The sequence below is a fragment of the Chionomys nivalis genome, chromosome 15 (genome assembly GCF_950005125.1).
Source record: "Chionomys nivalis chromosome 15, mChiNiv1.1, whole genome shotgun sequence".
NCBI lineage: Eukaryota > Metazoa > Chordata > Mammalia > Rodentia > Cricetidae > Chionomys > Chionomys nivalis.
Window position 1 is genome coordinate 28,066,783 of NC_080100.1, and position 20,471 is coordinate 28,087,253.

A 20,471-nucleotide genomic window follows, 5' to 3' on the forward strand; every position below is an offset into this window, starting at 1 on the left:
TTAATCCCAGAACTCAGGAGGCAGAGGCAGGCGGATCTCTGTGAGTTCGAGGCCAGCCTGGTCTACAGAGCTAGTTCCAGGACAGTCACGGCTACAAAAAGAAACTCTGTCTTAAAAAACAAGCAATGATGTGGTAAAATAAACTTAATAGGAGTAAACATTATTTTGGTTCACGGTTTCAGGAGTTTCAATTCACGTTTATTTCTCCGTGTTGTTTTGGGCCTGTGGCACCTCACAGTCCATTATGATGGCATCCACGCTTCTCTCTGTGGCTTTGCCAGTCTCAGAACTTGGCTTCCATCTTGGTCTAAATGGTGATTTCTATTACAATATTGCGTCCACATTCCAGTCAGATGGAAGGGAGCAAGAGGACCAGTTATGCCTCTCTCCAGTTGTCTCTCACAGTCCATGACTGAAATGCAGGCATACAGCCAAGCCCACCTACAGCAGAAATGGGAAAATACAGCCTTCAGTCAGATAGCAGCATGCCTGGCTCAAGTTTCTGTGCTGTAAAACAGGGGCTTTCAAAAATGGCTACATGCTGAATCTTGGGAACCCTAAAAGCAAACAAAGGCTGGAGGAATCGCTCAGGCAGAAGACTTAACGTAGGATGCATGAGGCCCTGGGCTTGATCTTCAGCCCGGATCTCAAGTGTGTTGCCTGTTCTGTGTGCAGGGATCAGTCAGACAGGGGAGCCTCAATAAGGGTTTCAAATGCACTTGAACTTTTTAATAATAAAAGTGTGTGCAGTATTCTCCCCTCACTCACAGCAGTAACTGCTCGTGAATGATAGACTTTCCTTAGCTTGGCTCAAATAGAAAAGGTTTTCTTGAATTCCCTGATCCCATGGCCTATATGCTATTCTCCACTTCTTCCAGAATATATCCCTCTGGAACGAAGTGATGTCACCAAGCAGTGAAAGAGCAGTCTGGGCTTTGATGTGCAAACATTTTAATCCCCTAAAAATAAGCTGTGAGTTGCAAATAAGTATGAGTGTTCCCACACCGCTTCCTAAATTAGCTATTTCTGGGGACATGGGGACCGTGTTTGTTTTTCTGCTCAGGGCTACCTGCTCGTGGCTGGGTGTGTGGCGCACTATCTCCATGTCATTCCCTCCTTGTTTGAAGGCAAGCATTGCCTTTTCAAGATGATAGGGAGATCTGTGCTTGCAAAATGAATCATAAATGAGATTTAAATTTCTATTCCGCATCCAGGAACCTGGAATCTTTCTATTTGATTGTGGTGTTTTCTCTTTCTCGTATTTTTTGAAACGCGTGGTTGATAGACTGTCAGGTGACCTAAACACTCAGTTCTGGCAGTCAAGAAGCCAACAGTGGAAAACCCAAAGGCAACGTTGTTGACCTCGGTTGCCCTTGTGAAAGAGGACCAAAGACAGAGCACTTCACAGTGTTGTCTGGGAGTTCATTCATGGTGGATGTGTCAGAAGTTGATGCGAGGGATCTCCATCACTCTCAAGACAGGGCCTCTCACTATCTTGGAGCCCTCTGTGTTGGTTAGACTGGCTGGCCATAGGCCCCCTGGGGTCTGTTTTCCTCCCACACACTGGAGTCCCCGGTGCTGGGAGATAGACACTCACTACTGCATCCAGCTTTTGCATGGGGGCTGGTGGCCCAAACTCATGTCCTCATGCTTGAAAGAGAGGCATTTCACCCACTGAGTCACCTCCCCGTCCTGTTCCTATACAATATAATTTTTAACTTGTCGCTAAATTTTGCTTCGGTCAAAGAATATTTGTGGTTTGAAGTGCTAGGCGTTCTACACGAGACAATGCCCTGTTGAATGGGCTGCGTACGCACACACATGGTATGTGCATCTGCACAAAACGCCACACCACACAACCCTGGTCCAACCCTTCAGTTCCATTTACTTGTGTTTTAAACATATTTAACTCACCATTTACAGATTTAGAGAACGGATCAACAACAACAACAACAAAAACTCTCAATTGCCAGTTTCTTTGGGGAATTACAAGATTTGACAAATGTAAACCTGACTTCCTGCATGGTCTCCCAGCTGGAGTGGAGCAAGGGCTGGCTTAGCATGTGAAAGGCATTGTGAGGGGTCACCCAGGTAGGGCACCCTATCACCCCACAGGTGTTTCAGCCTGGGATCTCAATGGTTGTGGGGCTCTCTGGTGTGGTAGAGCTCAGTATAGGAAGAGAGCTGATGTAGGCCCATCTGACTGAGTGAGTGGGCCTTGGATTGTGAGCGCTGGTGGCTGAGCAGCTGGGGAAAGCACCCTGTGATAACTAGTCAGGAAGCAGCTGTGTTACAGAGTAGCAGCGCGTCACTTGCGTAGAAGCAGTTCATAAGGAGTTTGCATTTGTTTCAAAATGTCTTTGCTGCTCCCCTTGGGGATCTCACTGTGTATGTTGGTAAAAACTAAGGCCAAAAGTAAAGATGGCGTAAATTATTTCTAAATGCTAAACTTTCAAATGAATTGTGTTTGTTAACGATCTCTGTGTGAAGGCGCAATGTGTCTGGGAAGAATTACAACCACAGCCTGATTATCACCAAATCTTGTTGCCACATATAGGGGGAAAAAAACCCAGATTTTCTTCTAAGCGAGCCTGACCCTGCCAACCAACAAAGGACTGTCTGAAAGCCTGGCCCAGAAGTTTTGAAACAGAGACAAAGAGAACAAAGGCAAGATGGCTTCCTTTGATATTATTTTCACAGTGGGTTGCAAGTCTAGAAAATAAATTACCAAGTAAGCCCTGTTTTCTTTCATCTTATTTAATGCATTGCTGTGTGGCAGCGGTAAGCTAGTAATTAAGGGCCGTTCTGGCTCCTCCGGATACTTTGATCTATGATGACATGACTCCATATTTTTTGTCTGAGTGAGTTTCTAAGTTCTTACTAGGGTCCATTAAAAAAAAAAAAAAACAAACCTGGTAAAAACAACGATGGGAACTACCTGCATCTGAAAAATGGGAGATTTCTCTCTGAAATTAAGCGTTATCTTAACTTCCATGACTTGTTTAATTTTCAACATGATCTAGTACTAAAAAGCAGTCAAGATATGCGCTGAGGGTAGCCGCCCTTTAGACTCTAAGTAGAATTTCTATTGACAGAGACCTAATGTAAGCCCCTGGGGAGGGGGGTGGAAATAAAATTTTGCAAAATGGACGTGCTCACTCTCATGGACACACACAGCTATGCAGATCTAACATCCCTGGGCGTTTTTTATTCTCATTTTCATTCTACTAGAATGTGAGAGTGTGTGGAGCTTCTCCTCTCTTAAGACTGTCTTAGAAAGGTCATTATTAGCAATTATTAGCAAGTTTATTAGCATTTCAAGTGCATAATGACACGTTTGTCAGAGCACGGTTTCTCTGTGTAACCCTGGTAGTCCTGGAACCCGCTCTGTAGACCAGGCTGGCCTTGAACTCACAGAGATCCGCCTGTCTCTGCCTCCTGATGCTCGGATTAAAGGCGTGCACCACCACCACCTGTGATGATTGTTATTATTGAGAAATTTGCGGTATGACTGGGAGTTCTGATAATCAGATGTTGGAATTTCTAATTTGATTGACAGATTTTTTTTATTCTCTATTGTTCATCTCTTCTAGACTAAAAAAATAAGATTCTTCAAGTAAATAATTCTCAAGAGATCTCTTTCTTGTCTGAGTGATCTTTTAAGTTTTAGTATTTTGGTTTGATTTTATGGATGCTTTCTGCTTCCTTCTTGTTCTGTTTCCTTTAAGTTCCTCTTGGTTGTCAGGGTGGTTTGGGGGCTGTGGTCTCTTTCATTTTGGAGCCCTTCTATTGGTGCCTCTTGTATGGCTGTTCACTCTACTAGGAAGAAACTAAGACTGGATTAAAAACAAACTCACAATCTCTTTCTCTCTCTCCCTCTCTCTGTGTTTTTCTGCCCTATTTCTCTGTCCCTGTCTCTCTATCTCTGTCTCTTTCTCCTCTTTCTTCCTTTTTGTCTTTTTCTCATGTGTATGTGTGGCCGGGTGGTTGGGTGGTTGGCGCTGGCACTCAAGGGTTGTGAAGAGGGCACAGTATCCAAATGTAGTGTTTCTCTCTCTCTCTCTCTCTCTCTCTCTCTCTCTCTCTCTCTCTCTGTGTGTGTGTGTGTGTATGTGTTGGAGGCGGGGGAGGGGGGTTTCCTCTGGAGCTAGTCCAGACAATGAGAATCCCCTGCCTGGAGGTTTAGATGGTTAGTCCTCTCTTTTCCAGAAACTGCAAGTGCAGGAAGATGAAGGAAATGGGATTCCGTAAACAAGTTTTACCTAATACTCCCTCTTGTGCCCAGGGTTCTTCTTGAACTGGGCAGGGAGAGGAGGGCAGAGCGCGGTTTAGCCTTCTTTGGAGAAGTATGGGCTGGGAGCTTGCTCTCTCCCACACTCAAGCCATCACCGTGATTTCGGTTCTGCAATCTTCAGCCTTATAACCACTGAGACACTCCCCTCAACCCGACACCCATCCCCACCCCTGCCCCCTGGTGTTTCCTGCTTTTGTTTAAATCTATTTATGTGATTTATTTTGGAGTAGAAAAGGGTTCCTTTCCCCCTAATTGGATCATTGGTATTATCAACGAATTTCAATTCATCTTCAATATAAACCTAATTCTTATAAATTTGTAAAAGCTTCTTTATCTAATTTAAATAGAAGATTAAATGTTTTCCAGGCTTTTAAGAAAAAGAGAAACGGTTTAAGGCCATGTTGCAAGAAATCTAACTTGAGGGCCTACAACTCATAAGCCACAATACACTTGGCCACTGTCAGCAGCCATATCTGATCTCTCCCCGATGTGGAGCAAGGAGAAGGGGGACTTATTGTTCCTAGGAGGCATCCAGAGCCAATTAGGTTAGTGAGGTTAAAACACTGCAATCACAGGGCACAAGTGGAGCCCACAATGAGAGTGTTGGGGAACCAGGGGAGGAGAGGATGAGTACTGGGTCAGCAATTGTGTGGGAGACGAGGAGAGTAGGTGCCTGGAGTCCTGAGGACTTGGGAAGAGTAGACCTCTTGGAGGGAGCAAGGACAAGGAGATGCATTAGCAAGGGGTCCAACACCAGTCAGATGGTAGAACTGCAGCTAAACTTTTCATCACACAGGAAGGTGGGGTCAGGAATCCTAACAGCTGGTACAGCGTAGCCCAGGCTTTGGAAAGAATGTGCTGAAGTAAGTTTTCTGAGATAATTAAATGTTGGGCTAGTGTTATTAGCTTATAAATAAAAAGGTATTTCCCTCTACTGAACCAGACTAAAAGCTAACATTGGGTGACTTAATTCATTTCTTCTTTAATAAACTTATCAGATGAGCGCCAGGCACTGTGCAGAGCCCTGGTTCATTCAGAAAGAACAAAGCACACCTTCTTTATTTATTTATCTGTGGTAAAATAGGCCATTGGCAACCACAGCCCAGAGATGAGGCACTCCAAGAGCATGCAGAGTTCTTCACAGCGCCTGCTGCCTTGTAAGTGACTTACTGTGCCCAGACTTCTCTTTTGCATGGGTTAGGTGACTTACTGTGCCTAGACTTCTCTTTTGCATGGGTTAGGTGACTTACTCTGCCCAGACTAGCCTTTCTCTTCTGCATGGGTTAAGCTAAAGTTTCTTTCAGAATCATGGTTGCTGCTACCCCTGTCTCTTGTGAGCTCCGTGTTGCAAATCTGACCGTGTCTAGTGTCACTTGACCTTGGCTTAGCCAGATATCCAGAGACAGGTTTCAGAATGCCTGTGAAGTCTCTAACATTGGATGCAGATTGTGTGGGTGTGCTTTTTCCTAGTCATAGATTTTGTTAGTGTCTCAAAGGAGTCTGTGAACCTAGGACAATTACTAATTAGTGCCTGAAATCCCCTTAATCCAGGAAAGGGACTTTTGCCTTAGTGTTTTTAGCATCCGAATCATTCTACTTTAGAGCTGTGTTAGTTATTGCTAAGTGGCCCCTTATAACCCTGTAACCTTCATCTATCTTCATGTCCCCATATCCAGAAATAGGAGGAGTATTGGGCACAAAGTTCTCTTTCTTATAGCAGCCGCATACTTAGCCCGTAACAACAATAAGGCAGCCCTATCCATAATAATAACAACACAATTTCTTCAAGCAGACTAGAAATTGCATTTCCAAGGCAATCTCTTAGGTTGGGTCTTTTTGTTTGTTTGTTGTTGTGTTTTTCCTTTTTTCCAAATTTTTAGTTAAAAAAAACTCTCAAGTTCCAAAATGACACATTTAGTGAATGCTCTCAACGCAGAGAGCCCAGCATTCCGTGCTGTGGGAGGGGACGTGGGGACAGGCTGTGCTTACCACCTTCATGGAGAAGTGACATTACGGAAAATAATCAAAACACCAAGGGTATTCAGGGAGAAGATGCTCAATGCTATTCTGTGAACATCTCAAAGGGCTCTGTGAGCCTCAGACGATGAACGGAAGATGAGGTGCAGGCTAAGTCTGGAATGCGGTTCACAGGGCAGCGTTGGCACCACTGGCCGTGCTGCCCTGGGTTTCTGTCTCTCACATGGAGGGCTGGGCCCATGAGACGAACAGCCCATCAGAAATATAAGGAAAAAAATGAGCAGAGGAGAAAAGTTGTCTTTGTCAATGCCAAAACAGAGAGAACGAAAGCAACTAGAGAAGGAGAAGCCGTACTGGAATATGACAGCATTAAAGGAGATAAGAAAGATTCGCAAAAATGTAAGGCAGTTTGAGAATCGATAAACTGTGTCATTATTGCTATCTCAAATTTTTTTAAAAATCAGTTTTTTAACTGAACTAATACAACATATGCATTTTCCTAAACCTCAAGAAATAGAGTTGCCTTGCTTGAGACGCATGGACAATCTAGGTTTCCTAAGCTGGCACGGAGGGCATGTGTGCATGTTGACTTCTCTTTTTGTTAAACCGTATGTGATTTAGCATCTACTGTTAATAAGACTCACAAACTCGTAGAGTACCTTTAGAAAAAACGTCCACGAGGTGGTCTCGCATTCTCCTGTGCAGCACGTTCGAATGCGCTAATTATTTTACTCTCTGTCCTCAGGGTGAGCCGTCATCTGCCAAATTTTCAGGACAGCTCAGGGCTTAGAAGAGGGCTCATCTAAATAAAGGCCAGCTAAAGTGACATTGTGCGGATTTAATCCTCTGGCTGCCCGTGTGACCAAAGGCTGATTTACAAGACTCTTCCTTTCTTGGAGTTCAGATTATTAAGTCCCCGGGGCCCTGCGACTTGACGGCAAGAGAAACACAAAATGAAGGTCAGCGATGAGCACCCGCTGCAGGGACTCGGGGGCCTCCAAAGGGCTTTTGCACTCTGGAGTGCGAGACTGCCTGGTCGCACAGGGAAATAAAGCGGAGCCTTTGTCCCTCATCGCAGTCACTTACACGACAGAGCATCAGATTCCACCTCTGGAGGAGTCGCGGTAACTGGGTGTGCGTCTGGCTGTACAGCGAGTGCTTGGAAAGCCGAGGTGAGGGAAGACCGGAAGCGCCTGGAGTGAGGTCCCCCTGGAATTTTGCTCACTCTCAGAGCTCTCATGGACGCTGCTCCGGGAGACCTCAGCTCACATCTGCCTCCCTTACAAGTTGCCCTGACAGTGGCTCTGGGCTGAGATGGAGACATGAGCCTGCGTGGACGATGACTGCGGTGTTTGTGAATGGAGGTGGCCTGGTGAACACACACTGTGACCGGTGGGACCGGCGGGACAGCGCCGAGAGCAGCTGTCAGACCGAGTGTGGCCAGGAGGGCGAGGAGGACCAGCCCCACCATCTGACACCCTTCGAGAAACTAACTCAGGACATGTGCCAAGATGAGAAGGTGGTGAGAGAGATCACGTTGGGGAAACGCATAGGCTTCTATCGAATTCGAGGGGAGATCGGGAGCGGAAACTTTTCCCAGGTCAAGCTGGGGATTCACTCTCTAACCAAAGGTAGGGTCGGACTTCCCAAAGATCACCTGTGAGCTATTGGGCCCTAATTGAGGGTGGGGGCTAGAAGGTTACTTAAGTTCATGTTTATAGCTTCTGTTTGTATTGATGGGTCACTAACAATGGCCTGGAACATTGTGGAAGACCTCCCAGACCACTAGGGTCTCTGGATAGTAGGTACCAATGTTCCCCCTAACCAGGCGAACTACTCCTGTTCTTGTGGTCTCGGGGCCTTTTCTGCCTTAGCCTGCTTCCTGTGCCTTCCCAGTGATACTTGGCTCTTCGCTTTATACTTTCCAGCTACTGGCCACTCTGGGATTCTGGATGTACAGTGCTCACCACTTTGGCCTCAGGGAGGACCATGTGGAGAGCACCCCTTTGCTATCCCACCCTTTTCCAGAGTTACCCCAACTTAGTTAGCTAAAGCTGGCAACTGGCGTAAGGGAGAACCTTGGCAAGTCAGCATGCTGAAACCACCATCTGAAGCCCATGGGTTCTACCCTCTCCTAAGACACCTCCTGGTGTTGTCGCCTCGGCCTACCAAGTCACCATGCCCCAAGGTCCTACTTTTTCTATCAGAGGTCTTCTGCTCTCTGTTTAGCTCAGCCCCAACCCCAAGCTCCAGGGCCAGGGACACAGCACAGTGGTATGGAACTGGCCTAAGACACATGCAAGGGCCCTGAGTTCAATCACCAGCACAGCCGAGAAGAGAGCCTCATACACGCGCCTGCCTGTGCGCACACCACAACACACATGCACATTGGCACATACACTCAGAGTCACTGGCGCGCCAAATCTTCCTGGCGCTCTGAAGCCTCCTGGGTATCTGGGTTCACATCGCCTCATCTCAGCTCTCTTCCTTGGTGATCTCTGTAAATTCAAGTGTTTCTTCCCATTTCTTAGTCTCCATTTGCAAAACGTGCAATGATACCCAGTAACAGCGCTTATTTCTCTGGGTATCAGAGGGAATGAGTAGTGATCAATAAATACTAGTTACTCGTGTAATTTTTCAGTTACATCTGACCTCCCTTTGTGCAACCAAAGATACATTGAAGACTTTATTTATTTATTTATTTATTTATTTATTTATTTATTTATTTATATTTTCTGTGTATGTGTGTTTCGTGAACATACGTATGTGCCCTGGACCTGGAGCTATAGATAGTTGTGGTGCTGGGAACTCAGCCTGGGTCCTCTGGCAAGAGTAGCCAGTTCTCTTAACACCTGAGCCATCTCTCCAGCACTGGAGTCCCTTATTCAGCAGAAGTCAATCCCTCATATAAACCAAAATCAGCTCACCTGCATTCCCTCCGGGCTGTGACTTCCAACTCCAATTACTTGTAAGAGTTATTTGGGAAGGTTAAAAACAATACTGCCTACAAAGCACCCCAGAGCTTTTTAGGTAGTTGTTCCAGGGTGAGATTTGCCACGAGAATTCTTTTAAAACTCTGCAGGTAATGGAAACACTGCCTAAGCATCTTGCATGTGCTGTCGACGGCCTCTAAAGGAGTAACTTTTGAAATAGGTATTATTTGTCTTCAAATTCAATTATGTAGCATCGTGACAAGCTTTCACCGTCTTCAAATGTTAAACCTTGTTTCGCTTGAGGTTATATTCACCTCCTCAACGACAGAGGGCTCTGGGGATAGAAAGAGAGGTACTAGTCGCCACCCTCAAGCAGACGGAGAAAGAGGACATTCGGACAAGGGCGGTGCAAGCCAGGATTTGAGAGATACATGAGCAAACTTGTGGGTTTAAGTCTTCCAGCTCAGGAAGGTTGCACAAGGGACCAGAGGACGGCCGGATGGGGTCAGCTCTCCTCTTGATGAAGAAAGGCATCTGTGGGACTGATGCTGGCCAGGGAGCTCCAGAACAGATTGTACTAAGGGCGTGGGGGTGGGATTTATTATAAAGTTGAGATCCCGTGGTTGTGAAGACTGAGAAGTTCCGTGATTTGCAGCAGGTGAGCTGCAACCCCAGCAGAGACAGCAGGGAGCTGTTTGCAAGCCAGCAGGCCCAGGGGCCAAGAGCCAACGTTTTACTGGTTGAATGGTTGAATCTGGAAACTAGAAAAATAAAACTCAGTGTCCCAGGGTAAGACAATTGAAAAGAGGGCATTTTGAAATCCGGACTGGGCAAAGCCCACCCACCTTTTGGTGTATTTCTTGCTTTATTCTACTAATGTGAAAACGTATATTTTCCACTCCTTCATGCGCAGAATAAACGTTTGACCAAACGCCTGGGCACCCCAGGGCCAGTGAAGTTGACAGAATTAGCGTTCACAGTTGGCAGCTGTGTGGATGTGGAGTTGTGGACGGAAGACGGCAGAGGGAGGTGGACTTGGCCTCCTTGGCTGTGTGAACCAAACAAAGAATGGTGCTTTTAGTATGCAGAGCGCAATAGTAAAAAAGGAGTGTGTGTGAGACGGAAAACAAGAAAACTGCGGATGTCCAGAAGAAACCTTCCCCTGGGTGGGGACATGGCGTGAGATCAGAGCCGTGGTTATAGAAGGCAGATGATTGCGGTGGTTATGGAAGGCAGTGGCAGTCACTGAGAGGACAGCAAGGAGGAGCAGTAATAACATTTTACACCCCAAGTGATGGCTGGGTTACACCTGCTTCTTTGGTGGAGATTGAGCCTGGGTCCTCACATATGCTAACTAACGCTCTGCGCTGAACCACACTCAATCCTCTCCTTACTTTTATTTTGAGCCACAGTCTCCTTAAGTTGCCAAGGCTAGCACTGAACTCATTCTGGAACCCAGACATGCCAAGAACTCATTATTCTCTGGCCCTAGCCTCTTGGGTAGATGGGATTACAGGTCGGTGCCAGCAGATCCAACCTGGTTAACATTTCATGTAGACATAAGCCCATATAGACAGGGTGTTTGTATGCATGTGTTATGGGGTTCTGAGAATCAAACCCACGGTCTAGCACATTGTAATCGAACACTCTGAGCTATACCTCAGCCCCTGGAGTGGTTTTAAATACATATCCACTCTTTCTCTGTGAGCTCCATGACTTTCCTTATTTTAACTTTTAAAAATATTTAGTTTTAGGCAGGCATGGTGGCACATGCCTTTAGTCCCAGCACTTGAGAGGCAGAGGCAGGCAGATCTTTAAGTCTGAAGAGCCTGGTTTACAGAGTGCGTTCCAGGATAGCAGAGATACACAGAGAAACCTGTCTCAAAACTAATAATAATAATTATTAATTATTCTTAATAATACTCAATAATATAATAATTATTATATTATTTATGTGTATCAGTGAGAATTCAGTGAGAATTGGACTGGGCTAACACTATTATTCTGGAATAACATTTTACGTGGCCAAGGGCTACTACTATAACTGCTTTGTGCTCTGTGAATCTTAAAGGCTCCCCTATGACATCATCCAGTCTCTTCTGTCTTACAGATGAGGAGGCAGAGGCCTGCACGTGGCTCCCATGTTACAGCAAAGCCGGGTATAGAACTTGGCTTCCTTCTTCCTTCATAAAGCTTCTCCGCAATTGTGGGAATTGTGGGCTAATCTTGAAGAGGCCTGTCTCCTCCCCTGCCCTTGGCAAGCTAGCCAGGTTAGCTGCTGCCGAGGACTTCTTCACACCTGTGGACACTCTGCCCATTTTTTTTTTTTTTTTTTTTTTTTTTTTTTAGTTTTTTGAGATAGGGTTTCTCTGTAGCTTTGGAGCCTGTCCCGGAACTAGCTCTTGTAGAACTCACAGAGTTCCGCCTGCCTCCGCCTCCCAAGTGCTGGGTGGGATTAAAGGCATGCGCCACCACCGCCGGGCACTCTCCCCATTTTGACACCATTCTGGAGCAGTGGATTTTGTCACAGGAATAGGAAACACACTAGGAGTCGGCGTTGCAGCACTAAGACAAAATACTTGAGATAACAGCCTTTGAAGGGCGGAAGGTTTTTTTCATTCACTCGTTAAGGAGTTTGACCCCATTGCCTTTGGCCCTGTGGTGAGGCAGTACCGTGGGAGACATAGCACCTTGGAAGTAAAAAGGGAGATGTGAGAAGGCACTGGGGTCCCAATATCCCCTTCAAGGGGACACCCTCAACGTCTAACATCGTTCCAGCAGGCCCCGCCTCTGAAGCTTCTGCCACCTCCCAGTAGCATCCTGGACCAAGGACCAAGTCTCTAACACAGGGACCTTGGGATGGGGTACTTCATAGCCAAATGATAGCAGTGACCCCCAGATCTTACAAAAGAAGCATGGTGCCTTCTTCCAGCTGACTTCCTGCCTGACCGTCTCCCCATTCAGACAAGGTCCAGGAGAAAAATGCCGCCATGACTTATGTGGGAAAGGGCAGGGCAATCCCGAGGGAATACAGGGGCTTGGGAGTTTGTGAGATTTGCGTGGAATTTGCTTTTCTATCTGTGTGACTATAAAAAAGCCTTGTCTCCTTTCTGTGAGTTTTCCCATGATAAAGTAAGGCAAGGGTTAGCTTGCATTAGCAGCAGATCATTGGATGGAGCAGATTTAAAACGGCACGACGACATTTTAGCTTGCTTTCTGTTGTTCTGATAAAAATATGCTGACCAAAAGCAACGTGGGGAAGAAGGATTTGTTTGCTTACTCATTCCTATCACAGCCCCTCATTCAGCGAAGCCAAGGCAGAACTCTGAAGGCGGGAACTGAAGCAGAGGCCATGGAGGGGTGCTGCTTACTGGCTTGCTCTCCACGGCTTGCTCAGTCTGCTTTCTTATAGATCCCAGCACCACCTGCCCAGGGGTAGCACCACTCACAGTATGACCACAGTGGGCTGGGCTCTTGTACATCAATCATTAGTTAAGAAAATGCTTGCCCATAGGTCAGTTTGAGAGTGCATTTTCTCAATTGAGCTCAGTTGAAGTTCTGTCTTTCCACATGACCCTAGCCTGTGTTGTTGGAGGCTGCTCATTTATTCCCAGCCCCTTAGACCTGAAATAATCACACAGAAACTATATTATTTGCAATGCTGTTTGGCCCATAGCTTAAGCATATTTTCTAGCTAACTCTTATATCCTAAGCTAACCATCTCCATTAATCTATGCATGACTACAAAGGTCATGGCCTATTGGTAAAGTTTCGGCAGGCTCCGGCGGAGGCCTCTGTGTCCTGATGTGGCTACATGGCTTCTCCTGACTCCGCCTACTCTCTCATCTTTCAGCCTGACTTTACTTTGTTAAGCAATGACCCTAAGCAGCTTCTTTATTAACCAATGTCAATAAAACATGTTCCCATCATACATCACCTCCCACACCAAGCCTGTGTAGAGTTAACAAGACATTGATCAGAGCAAAGATGCTACATAGCACAAGCTAAACAGAACACATGGGAAATACTCATTAAAGAATGACATTGGTCTTCTCTCAAAGCAGTCTAGATTTTTCAGGCCTGAGCCATTTATCATTCAGTTCCAGGAGCATAGGTGTGCTCAAATTAGCTCACGTGGAGAGAGATATAGTAGGGAAGTCTGAGGACCCACAGCAGGGTCGCAATCATGTCACTCATTCCATCTTTCACTCTTCATAGGATTTCATGGCTTCCCGTGATAATATTTTATCTTTATTGTCATGGTATTTATCATCATAATAAATATCTCTCTGCTTCTGTATACAGAATGACATTCCATGTTTATTATCCAAATGCATCTCGGCCAGGAATTGTGGTTGCTAGCTCAAGCTCTCTATGAGATCACCTTTATTGCCCATCTCCATTCTACTAGTTTTTTCTATTTCGGTTCAAATTCTAATATATATTAGAATATATTATAATGTTATATATATATTATATCTGTATATATATATATTCACTGGACAGCTGTGATGGCTGCTTTAGAGTGAAGGCCACTGCAGTCTGCAGGGCCACATACCCACTACTCTTTTAGCGGAGCTCGAGGTCTAAGGTGAATAAAGAAAACAGCATGCTGGTAAGTCTAAGTGTATCCACGATGGGCAGAATAACCAGCTAAGCTGAGAGAACACCACGAGGCCAGAGCAAGGCAATGCTCATTTCGTAGACAGGCTGTTAGGTGAGAAGAAAGATGAGGACCAGCGTTTATCTGAACTGCATGACTTCCTGCCTGATATATTAAAGTTAACGTCGTACCCACCTGCCCGAGTTTCAGAGAACAATTCCCTACCGCGTGGATGGTGCTTCATAAAGCTTGAATGCTCTTCCTAGGCCTAACCACCAGAGCCTAACCCTGTTAGCAAAAGCCCAGTGTCCCCCTGGGTATGGGGTGGTAGATGCGGAAGAGGGCAGGGAAGTGGATAGTGGTTTGCACAAATGTGGCCCCCATACAAAGCCATCTTGGCCAGAATTGTCACGAGGTTTTCTAGGAAACACGAATGTTCTAGTTATCAGAAAACATCATTTCAATGCCTAGGGAGTTCCCAGGACAGTAGCTAAGGATTTAAGAAGAAAAAAAAAAAAGACAATAAAAATAAAGACACCGGCTGCTCTGGGTCTCCAGGAACAAGATAACAATATGGCCTCTCCTAGGGCAGGAGTTTATTTTCATAGCTGACAGCGTAGATTCTCTTGGGATCTGCAGGGACATAGGGCAGGCTAACAGCCAACGTGAATCCCTTTTTAGGCTAATTAGACGTTTCTCGAAAGCGATGATGCACCGGGCTTCTGAATGTTTTATATCCCGTCTGCTGTCACCAGCAAATAGCAAAGAAGACACAGGTACCAGAGCTGCCCCTGGTGACCGCTGCCGTGCTCTTTCCCTCAGCTTAAGTTTCAAGAATCCTTGCTTCTTCTCTTTCAGTTTGCTCATTCATTGGTCTACTCACTTATTTTTGCTTCCTTTGACTATTTATTTGTGTGTGTCATGTATGTGGGTGTATGTACATGTGTGTGGGTGGGGAGACTCACCCACTCTTTCACGTGTGGTGGCTAGCGGCTGACATTGGAATCTCCTCTATCTCTATCTCACCTTTAAAAAAAATTAAAAATTCATTCTTTGGTAATTTCACACATGAATACAACATATTTAGATAATATTCCCCCACAGTGATTCTTCCTCCAGTTTTTCCCAGATCTGACACCTCCAGCCCTTTTCTAGCTTCATCTCCTTCTGTTTCTTTTATAAGTCAACGAGCCCAATTATTGCTGATCATATGTGTCCATCATTTTTTTTAAACATTATTCATTTTGCCAATAGACTTCTTTGCCCTGTTTTGGCTAGATTGGCTAACCAGAGGTCCCAGGGGGACCCCTCTCTCTCTGCTCCTCATAGCACTACAGTTCTAGATTTTACAGTTTGTGCTGAGGATACAAAGTCAGATCCTCATGCTTGCATAGACAGGGCTTTATCCACTGACTCATCTCCTCAATTACCATTAAAAAACAGGCATATATAGGTATAGATATATAGATATAGATAACAAATGCCTCCTGAGTGCATGCCTTGTTCTGGACTTTACAGAGATGAGTAAGGTGTGTAAGGTGTGGCCTCTTGTCTCGTAGGTACTAATAGCTGCTTAGAGGAGACTAAAAACAGTTACTACATGTTGCCACAGTGTAAGGCTATGAGTTTGTGCTCAACGGACACCAGCAGAATCCAGAAACGGCCTGTTAACTGGAAAGGTTTACAGTGGGTCCTGAGATTTACTTCACAGGGCACAGTAGAAAAAGCTTCCCGGGGGGGGGGGGCGGCGGAGATAGTATGTAAAGTACCCACAGGTGAGAACCAGTGAGGGGGCACTTAGGAATTTAGAAGAGCTGGGGCAGACGAATCTTCAGAGAGGCAGGAGCAAACACGGGCGATGTTGATGCAATCATCGGCTTGCCCGCAAACGCTCTTCTTACTTGGTTGAATTTTGTCATTTAGCTATCAGAAAGCCACTGAAGACTGTAAACAAGCAATTGATGTGATTTGGTTTCAGTAAGATTTGAGCAAGATGAACTGAAGGCGGGGAGTCATGAGAGTAAATGAAGGCAGTCTAAAGATCCGGATGAATGAGTAACGATGCCCACTGTAACTAAGGGAGTGACAAAGAGGTGGAGAGAAGCGGTGCTGTTGAGAAAGATTTAGAATCCTGAAAACTGGGCTGTGTGATGGCTCAGTGCTTGCATTGCAAGTGTGAGGATCAGAGTTCAGATACTCAGGACTCACATGCAAACCAGGCAGGCCATCTGCAATCCCAGTGCCCAAGAGGCCAAGACAGCGCTCTGCAGAGCAAGGTGGTTAGTTACATTAGCTGAGTTTGTGAGTTCTGGGGTTCTGGGGTCAGCAAGAGACCCTGCCTCAAACAAAGTAGAGAGAGATTGAGGAAGACACTTGGCATCGGATGCTGTATCACATTATAACTTGAGTCCCCTCATGTTTATTATAAATACTCAACATTTGACAACTGTTTGGTGAATTGAGTCAGGACACTAGCTTCTCATGGAAGCATCACAATGGTAAGAAGAGCTAGCAGACAAAAGGAGGGTGGGCTAGAGGCTTACTCAAGGTAAACCTGTTAAAGAAAGTCCATTGGTTTTAAGAAAGTAATCTTCCCCTCTTAAAGGGGAAGAGAAGATGCAGAAGGAAGAAAATTTGGAGGTATTCATTATGGATCCTTAATAATTTGAAGCCTTCACACAAGTTTGCAGATATCTGGATTCTCTTGTAAACTGAAAGGCAGAAAACCCAACAACTTCGGATCTGTGGTCAAACTAGCAATGACCATTTGAACTGAGCAGCAGCTGCCCTTCGGTCTCAGGCACACTGCGGCCCCTGCAGCCCCACTGACCTCCCTTGTTACCCAGTCTGCCCTCCCCACACTTCAGCTACCCCCCTGCCCTCCCCACACTTCAGCTACCCCCCTGCCCTCCCCACACTTCAGCTACCCCCCTGCCCTCCCCACACTTCAGCTACCCCCCTGCCCTCCCCACACTTCAGCTACCCCCCTGCCCTCCCCACACTTCAGCTACCCCCTGCCCTTCCCACACTTCAGCTACCCCCTGCCCTCCCCACACTTCAGCTACCCCCTGCCCTCCCCACACTTCAGCTACCCCCTGCCCTTCCCACACTTCAGCTACTCCCCTGCACTTCCCACCCTGCAGTTGGACCACTGTTCCCAAGAGCGGAGTCAAGATGATGACACTCTCCATAAATCCCTGGATTTCCCAAGGCTGCCTTCCCTAAAGCAGGTTTCTCTGAGCCTGTGGGTTACCTCCCCCTGCTAGCACTCCTGGCTAATTTGGGGATCACTATCCATCTGTTCACATCTCTGTCCCTCAGCCTCTCTAGCACAAATGTTACATCTCATGTAGGCCAACATATGCATCATCCCTGGGCTTCTCCCTCGTCCCCAGTGTTCTTACCCAGTGTTCTTACTCAGAGGGGCCGCACCATATTTTTTTTTTAAAAAAAGGATTCCTTCCTAATATTAACCACATGTATCATAAGGGCTATTTTCTTTTTTAAAAAAATATTTATTTATTTATTTATTATGTATACAATGTTCTGTTTGTGTGTATGCCTGCAGGCCAGAAGAGGGCACCAGACCTCATTACAGATGGTTGTGAACCATCATGTGGTTGCTGGGAATTGAACTCAGGACCTTTGGAAGAGCAGGGAATGCTCTTAACCACTGAGCCATCTCTCCAGCCCCCATAAGGGCTATTTTCAAAGCCCTTCTCTTTCGCTGGATTGTAAGAACAGTGTTTGTCTTCTCACTGCCTAGTGCACACTGTATACTACCTGAACACGTGTTTAGAGAGTAGATAGGGGCTGTGGAACTGGCTCAGTTGGTAAAGTGCTTGCGTCACCAGTGCGAGCACCTGCGTTTTTGGATTCCCAGAAGCCACAAGGAACACTGGCTGTCATCACATGTTTGTAAATACCAGGGGTGGGGGTAGAAGGCAGAGATAGGGAAGACACTCAGGAGGAAGACCCCTGGAACACACTGGCCAGCTAGTTTAGGCAGAAATAGGGAGAGACTCAGAAGGAAGACCCTGGAACACACTGATAGAAGGCAGAAATAGGGAGAGACTCAGAAGGAAGACCCTGGAACACACTGGTAGAAGGCAGAAAAAGGGAGAGACTCAGAAGGAAGACCCTGGAATGTACTGAACAGCTAGCTTAGCCTACTGGCAAAGGTACAGGACAAGGAGAGGCCTAATCTTAAATAAAAGGTGAAAGGTGCTTAAGAAGAAATGACACCCAAGGTTGTCCTGTGTACATGCACCTGCACATCCGTGCACACGCAAGTAGCTACAAAGACTGAGTTTTTAAGGGAACTGACATTTAAACAGGGGCTTTAATTCTTTTTCTTTTCTTTTTCTTTTTTTTTTTTTTTTTTTGAGACAGGGTCTCCCTGAATAGTCCTGGACATCCTGGAACTCACTATGTAGATCAGTTTAGTCCTGAAATCACAGATATCTGCCTGACTCTGCCTCCCAAATGCTGAGATTAAAGGTGTGCAAAACTATGCCCAGCTTTAATAACGTTTTATGTGGTTCTACATTTGCGTTCTAATGCAAAGCACAGCTGTCACGTGATTTAACAGGAGATGAGCAGAATCTCCAGAGGCACTCACTCCAACAGCACTTGTCCCACCCTACTCTAATCCTGGCTGGGGGAGGGGGACCTTTGCTAAAGTGGTTCTAGTAAAGGGAGGGTTCTAGGAAAGGGAGATTAAGATCCTCACTACCACCTATTGTCGAACATTCACAGTGCATGGAGCTAATGGGTCACAGAGCTGAGGTTACAGGAGCCTGTGACAAGGAGAAGGGAGATAGCAGGAGAAACCCCTTCTGCGGGGACTGCAGGTCCAGAAGGTAGAATTTTAGCTCCGCAATAGCAACTCTTCTGGATGGGATGTACAGACTGTATGGATTGTTGGTTCAGGGAAACAGCGAGAGGCAATCAGTGATAACCACTGAAAGGTAGTGACCAAGGAAGAAGAATGCCCAGAGGTGAGGAAGCCCATTTGCTTTCTCAGTAGCCAAACTGTGACTTAATTACTCATGGCTTGCTTCCTTGCTGCTCAATATTGCTTCCAACAGAAGCAGCTCCCCACATTAGACACCATCACTGCCTCATTCTATTTCAGAAAGCTGAACTGACCTTTAACATGCTAGTAAGACTCCTGCTTTGAGCAGGCAGCGTCTATTTTCATGTCAATAACACTGTACCAAAGTTCTTCGAAGCAGGTGTGTTGCAAGTAGGTCAAACAGCCAGTCTGCCGCCGTCCCTTCTTGCTTGTCTGCTAACTGCTTTCTGGATAGTCTCGCCAAATTTGAACAACAGAATGAAGCTGTGTTATGAACTCAAGATTCATTGATTTCTAATGGTAACCATTTTCGTCATGTGCTCTATATTTATTGTAAAAAAATTACAAGTATTAGTAATCAACACAAGGAATTTATAGAAGAACTATCTGTGATCCTTTAGATAAGCCTTCTAGAGTTGGGGTGTAGTTCAGCTGGCAAAGAGCTCACATGGCGTACACAAAGCCCCCTACCCCGCTTTAGTCCCTAGCCCTACAAAAAAGTAGGCGTTAGTAGCACACAACTGTAATCTTAGCACTTGATAGAGTTAAGAGGTAAGAAATTTAAGGTTATCTTTAATTATATAGTGAATTCAAGGCCATATTGGGCTACACAAGACCCTTTCATTAAAGAAAAAGTAGTCAGGGGTGGTGGTGGTGCATGTGTTTAATCCCAGCACTCAGAAGGCAGAGGCAGGAGGATTTCTGTGAGTTCAAGGCCAGCCTGGTCTATGAAGCAAGTTCCAACACAGCCAGAGCTGTTACATAGAGAGACCCTGTCTCGAAACCCTGCCCCCAAAAGTATCTAAACATTTTAATAAGATGTCTCACCATATTTTTTATCTATGAGTGAATATTTGTGGTTTTCTTATGTCTCTTACATATTTAATGTCTTTTCACATCAGTAAGTACAGATTGACATCACTCTGGGGCATGTTGTTATAAACAAAGATGAACTACACTTTAATCACCTCTCGCTGGCTACTTGCTATTCACTGTAACCCAGGTACCCTTGTACATACATCAGGTTATTTCTTTAAGATTCATTGCTAAAAGTGAATGGCTGGATTAAAGGATGTAATCATCCTCAGGATTTCAACACATTATACTAAACTAAAACACTATCCAGAACTATTGCACCACAAAGTCCTCCCTCCAGCTGCACAGGGATGGGCCAATGCCTTCATACCCTCACCAACACAGCATAGACAGAGTATGTCTGCATGTCATATGTATGTCTATATACATACATGTCATACATATGTCTGTGTGACTTTGCATGTCAGGTACAGACATAGTAAAATAAAACATAATCCTTACAGGGAGATGGAGGATAATAGGGAAGATGGCGTTTATAGGCTGGGGAGCAGAGACTGCAGAACACGGGTATTCTAAACACCCAGATCCTGGGTGTCACAGTCACCTTACACAGGTGCCATGGGAGACTTGTGGGGATAGGTTAATTGTAAGGCTAGCTTTGCAGGGTCACCAGGGATGACCTGAGGCAAGGACAGGAGCAGAGTGATAGAGAGATCTGGGTAAAGAAGTGGTCCCCTTGCGTGAATGTTTGCTGTTTCAAGAACAGACCAG

The 20,471-nt window shown here is 45.7% G+C and overlaps 1 protein-coding gene across 2 annotated transcripts in view; it reads left to right on the forward strand.

The window, feature by feature from the left end:
- Window positions 1-20,471, forward strand: part of Nim1k (NIM1 serine/threonine protein kinase) — a 49,816-nt gene that overhangs the window by 25,937 nt on the left and 3,408 nt on the right. The window contains exons 1-2 of one of the 2 annotated variants that reach the window (XM_057789823.1): window positions 5,351-5,451; window positions 7,017-7,902. In XM_057789823.1, coding sequence (XP_057645806.1) covers window positions 7,611-7,902 — 292 coding nt within the window. In that variant the 5' untranslated portion in view covers window positions 5,351-5,451; window positions 7,017-7,610. Of the gene's footprint in view, window positions 1-5,350; window positions 5,452-7,016; window positions 7,903-20,471 lie in introns of those variants that run through there. The other variant, XM_057789822.1, reaches the window with a different exon arrangement.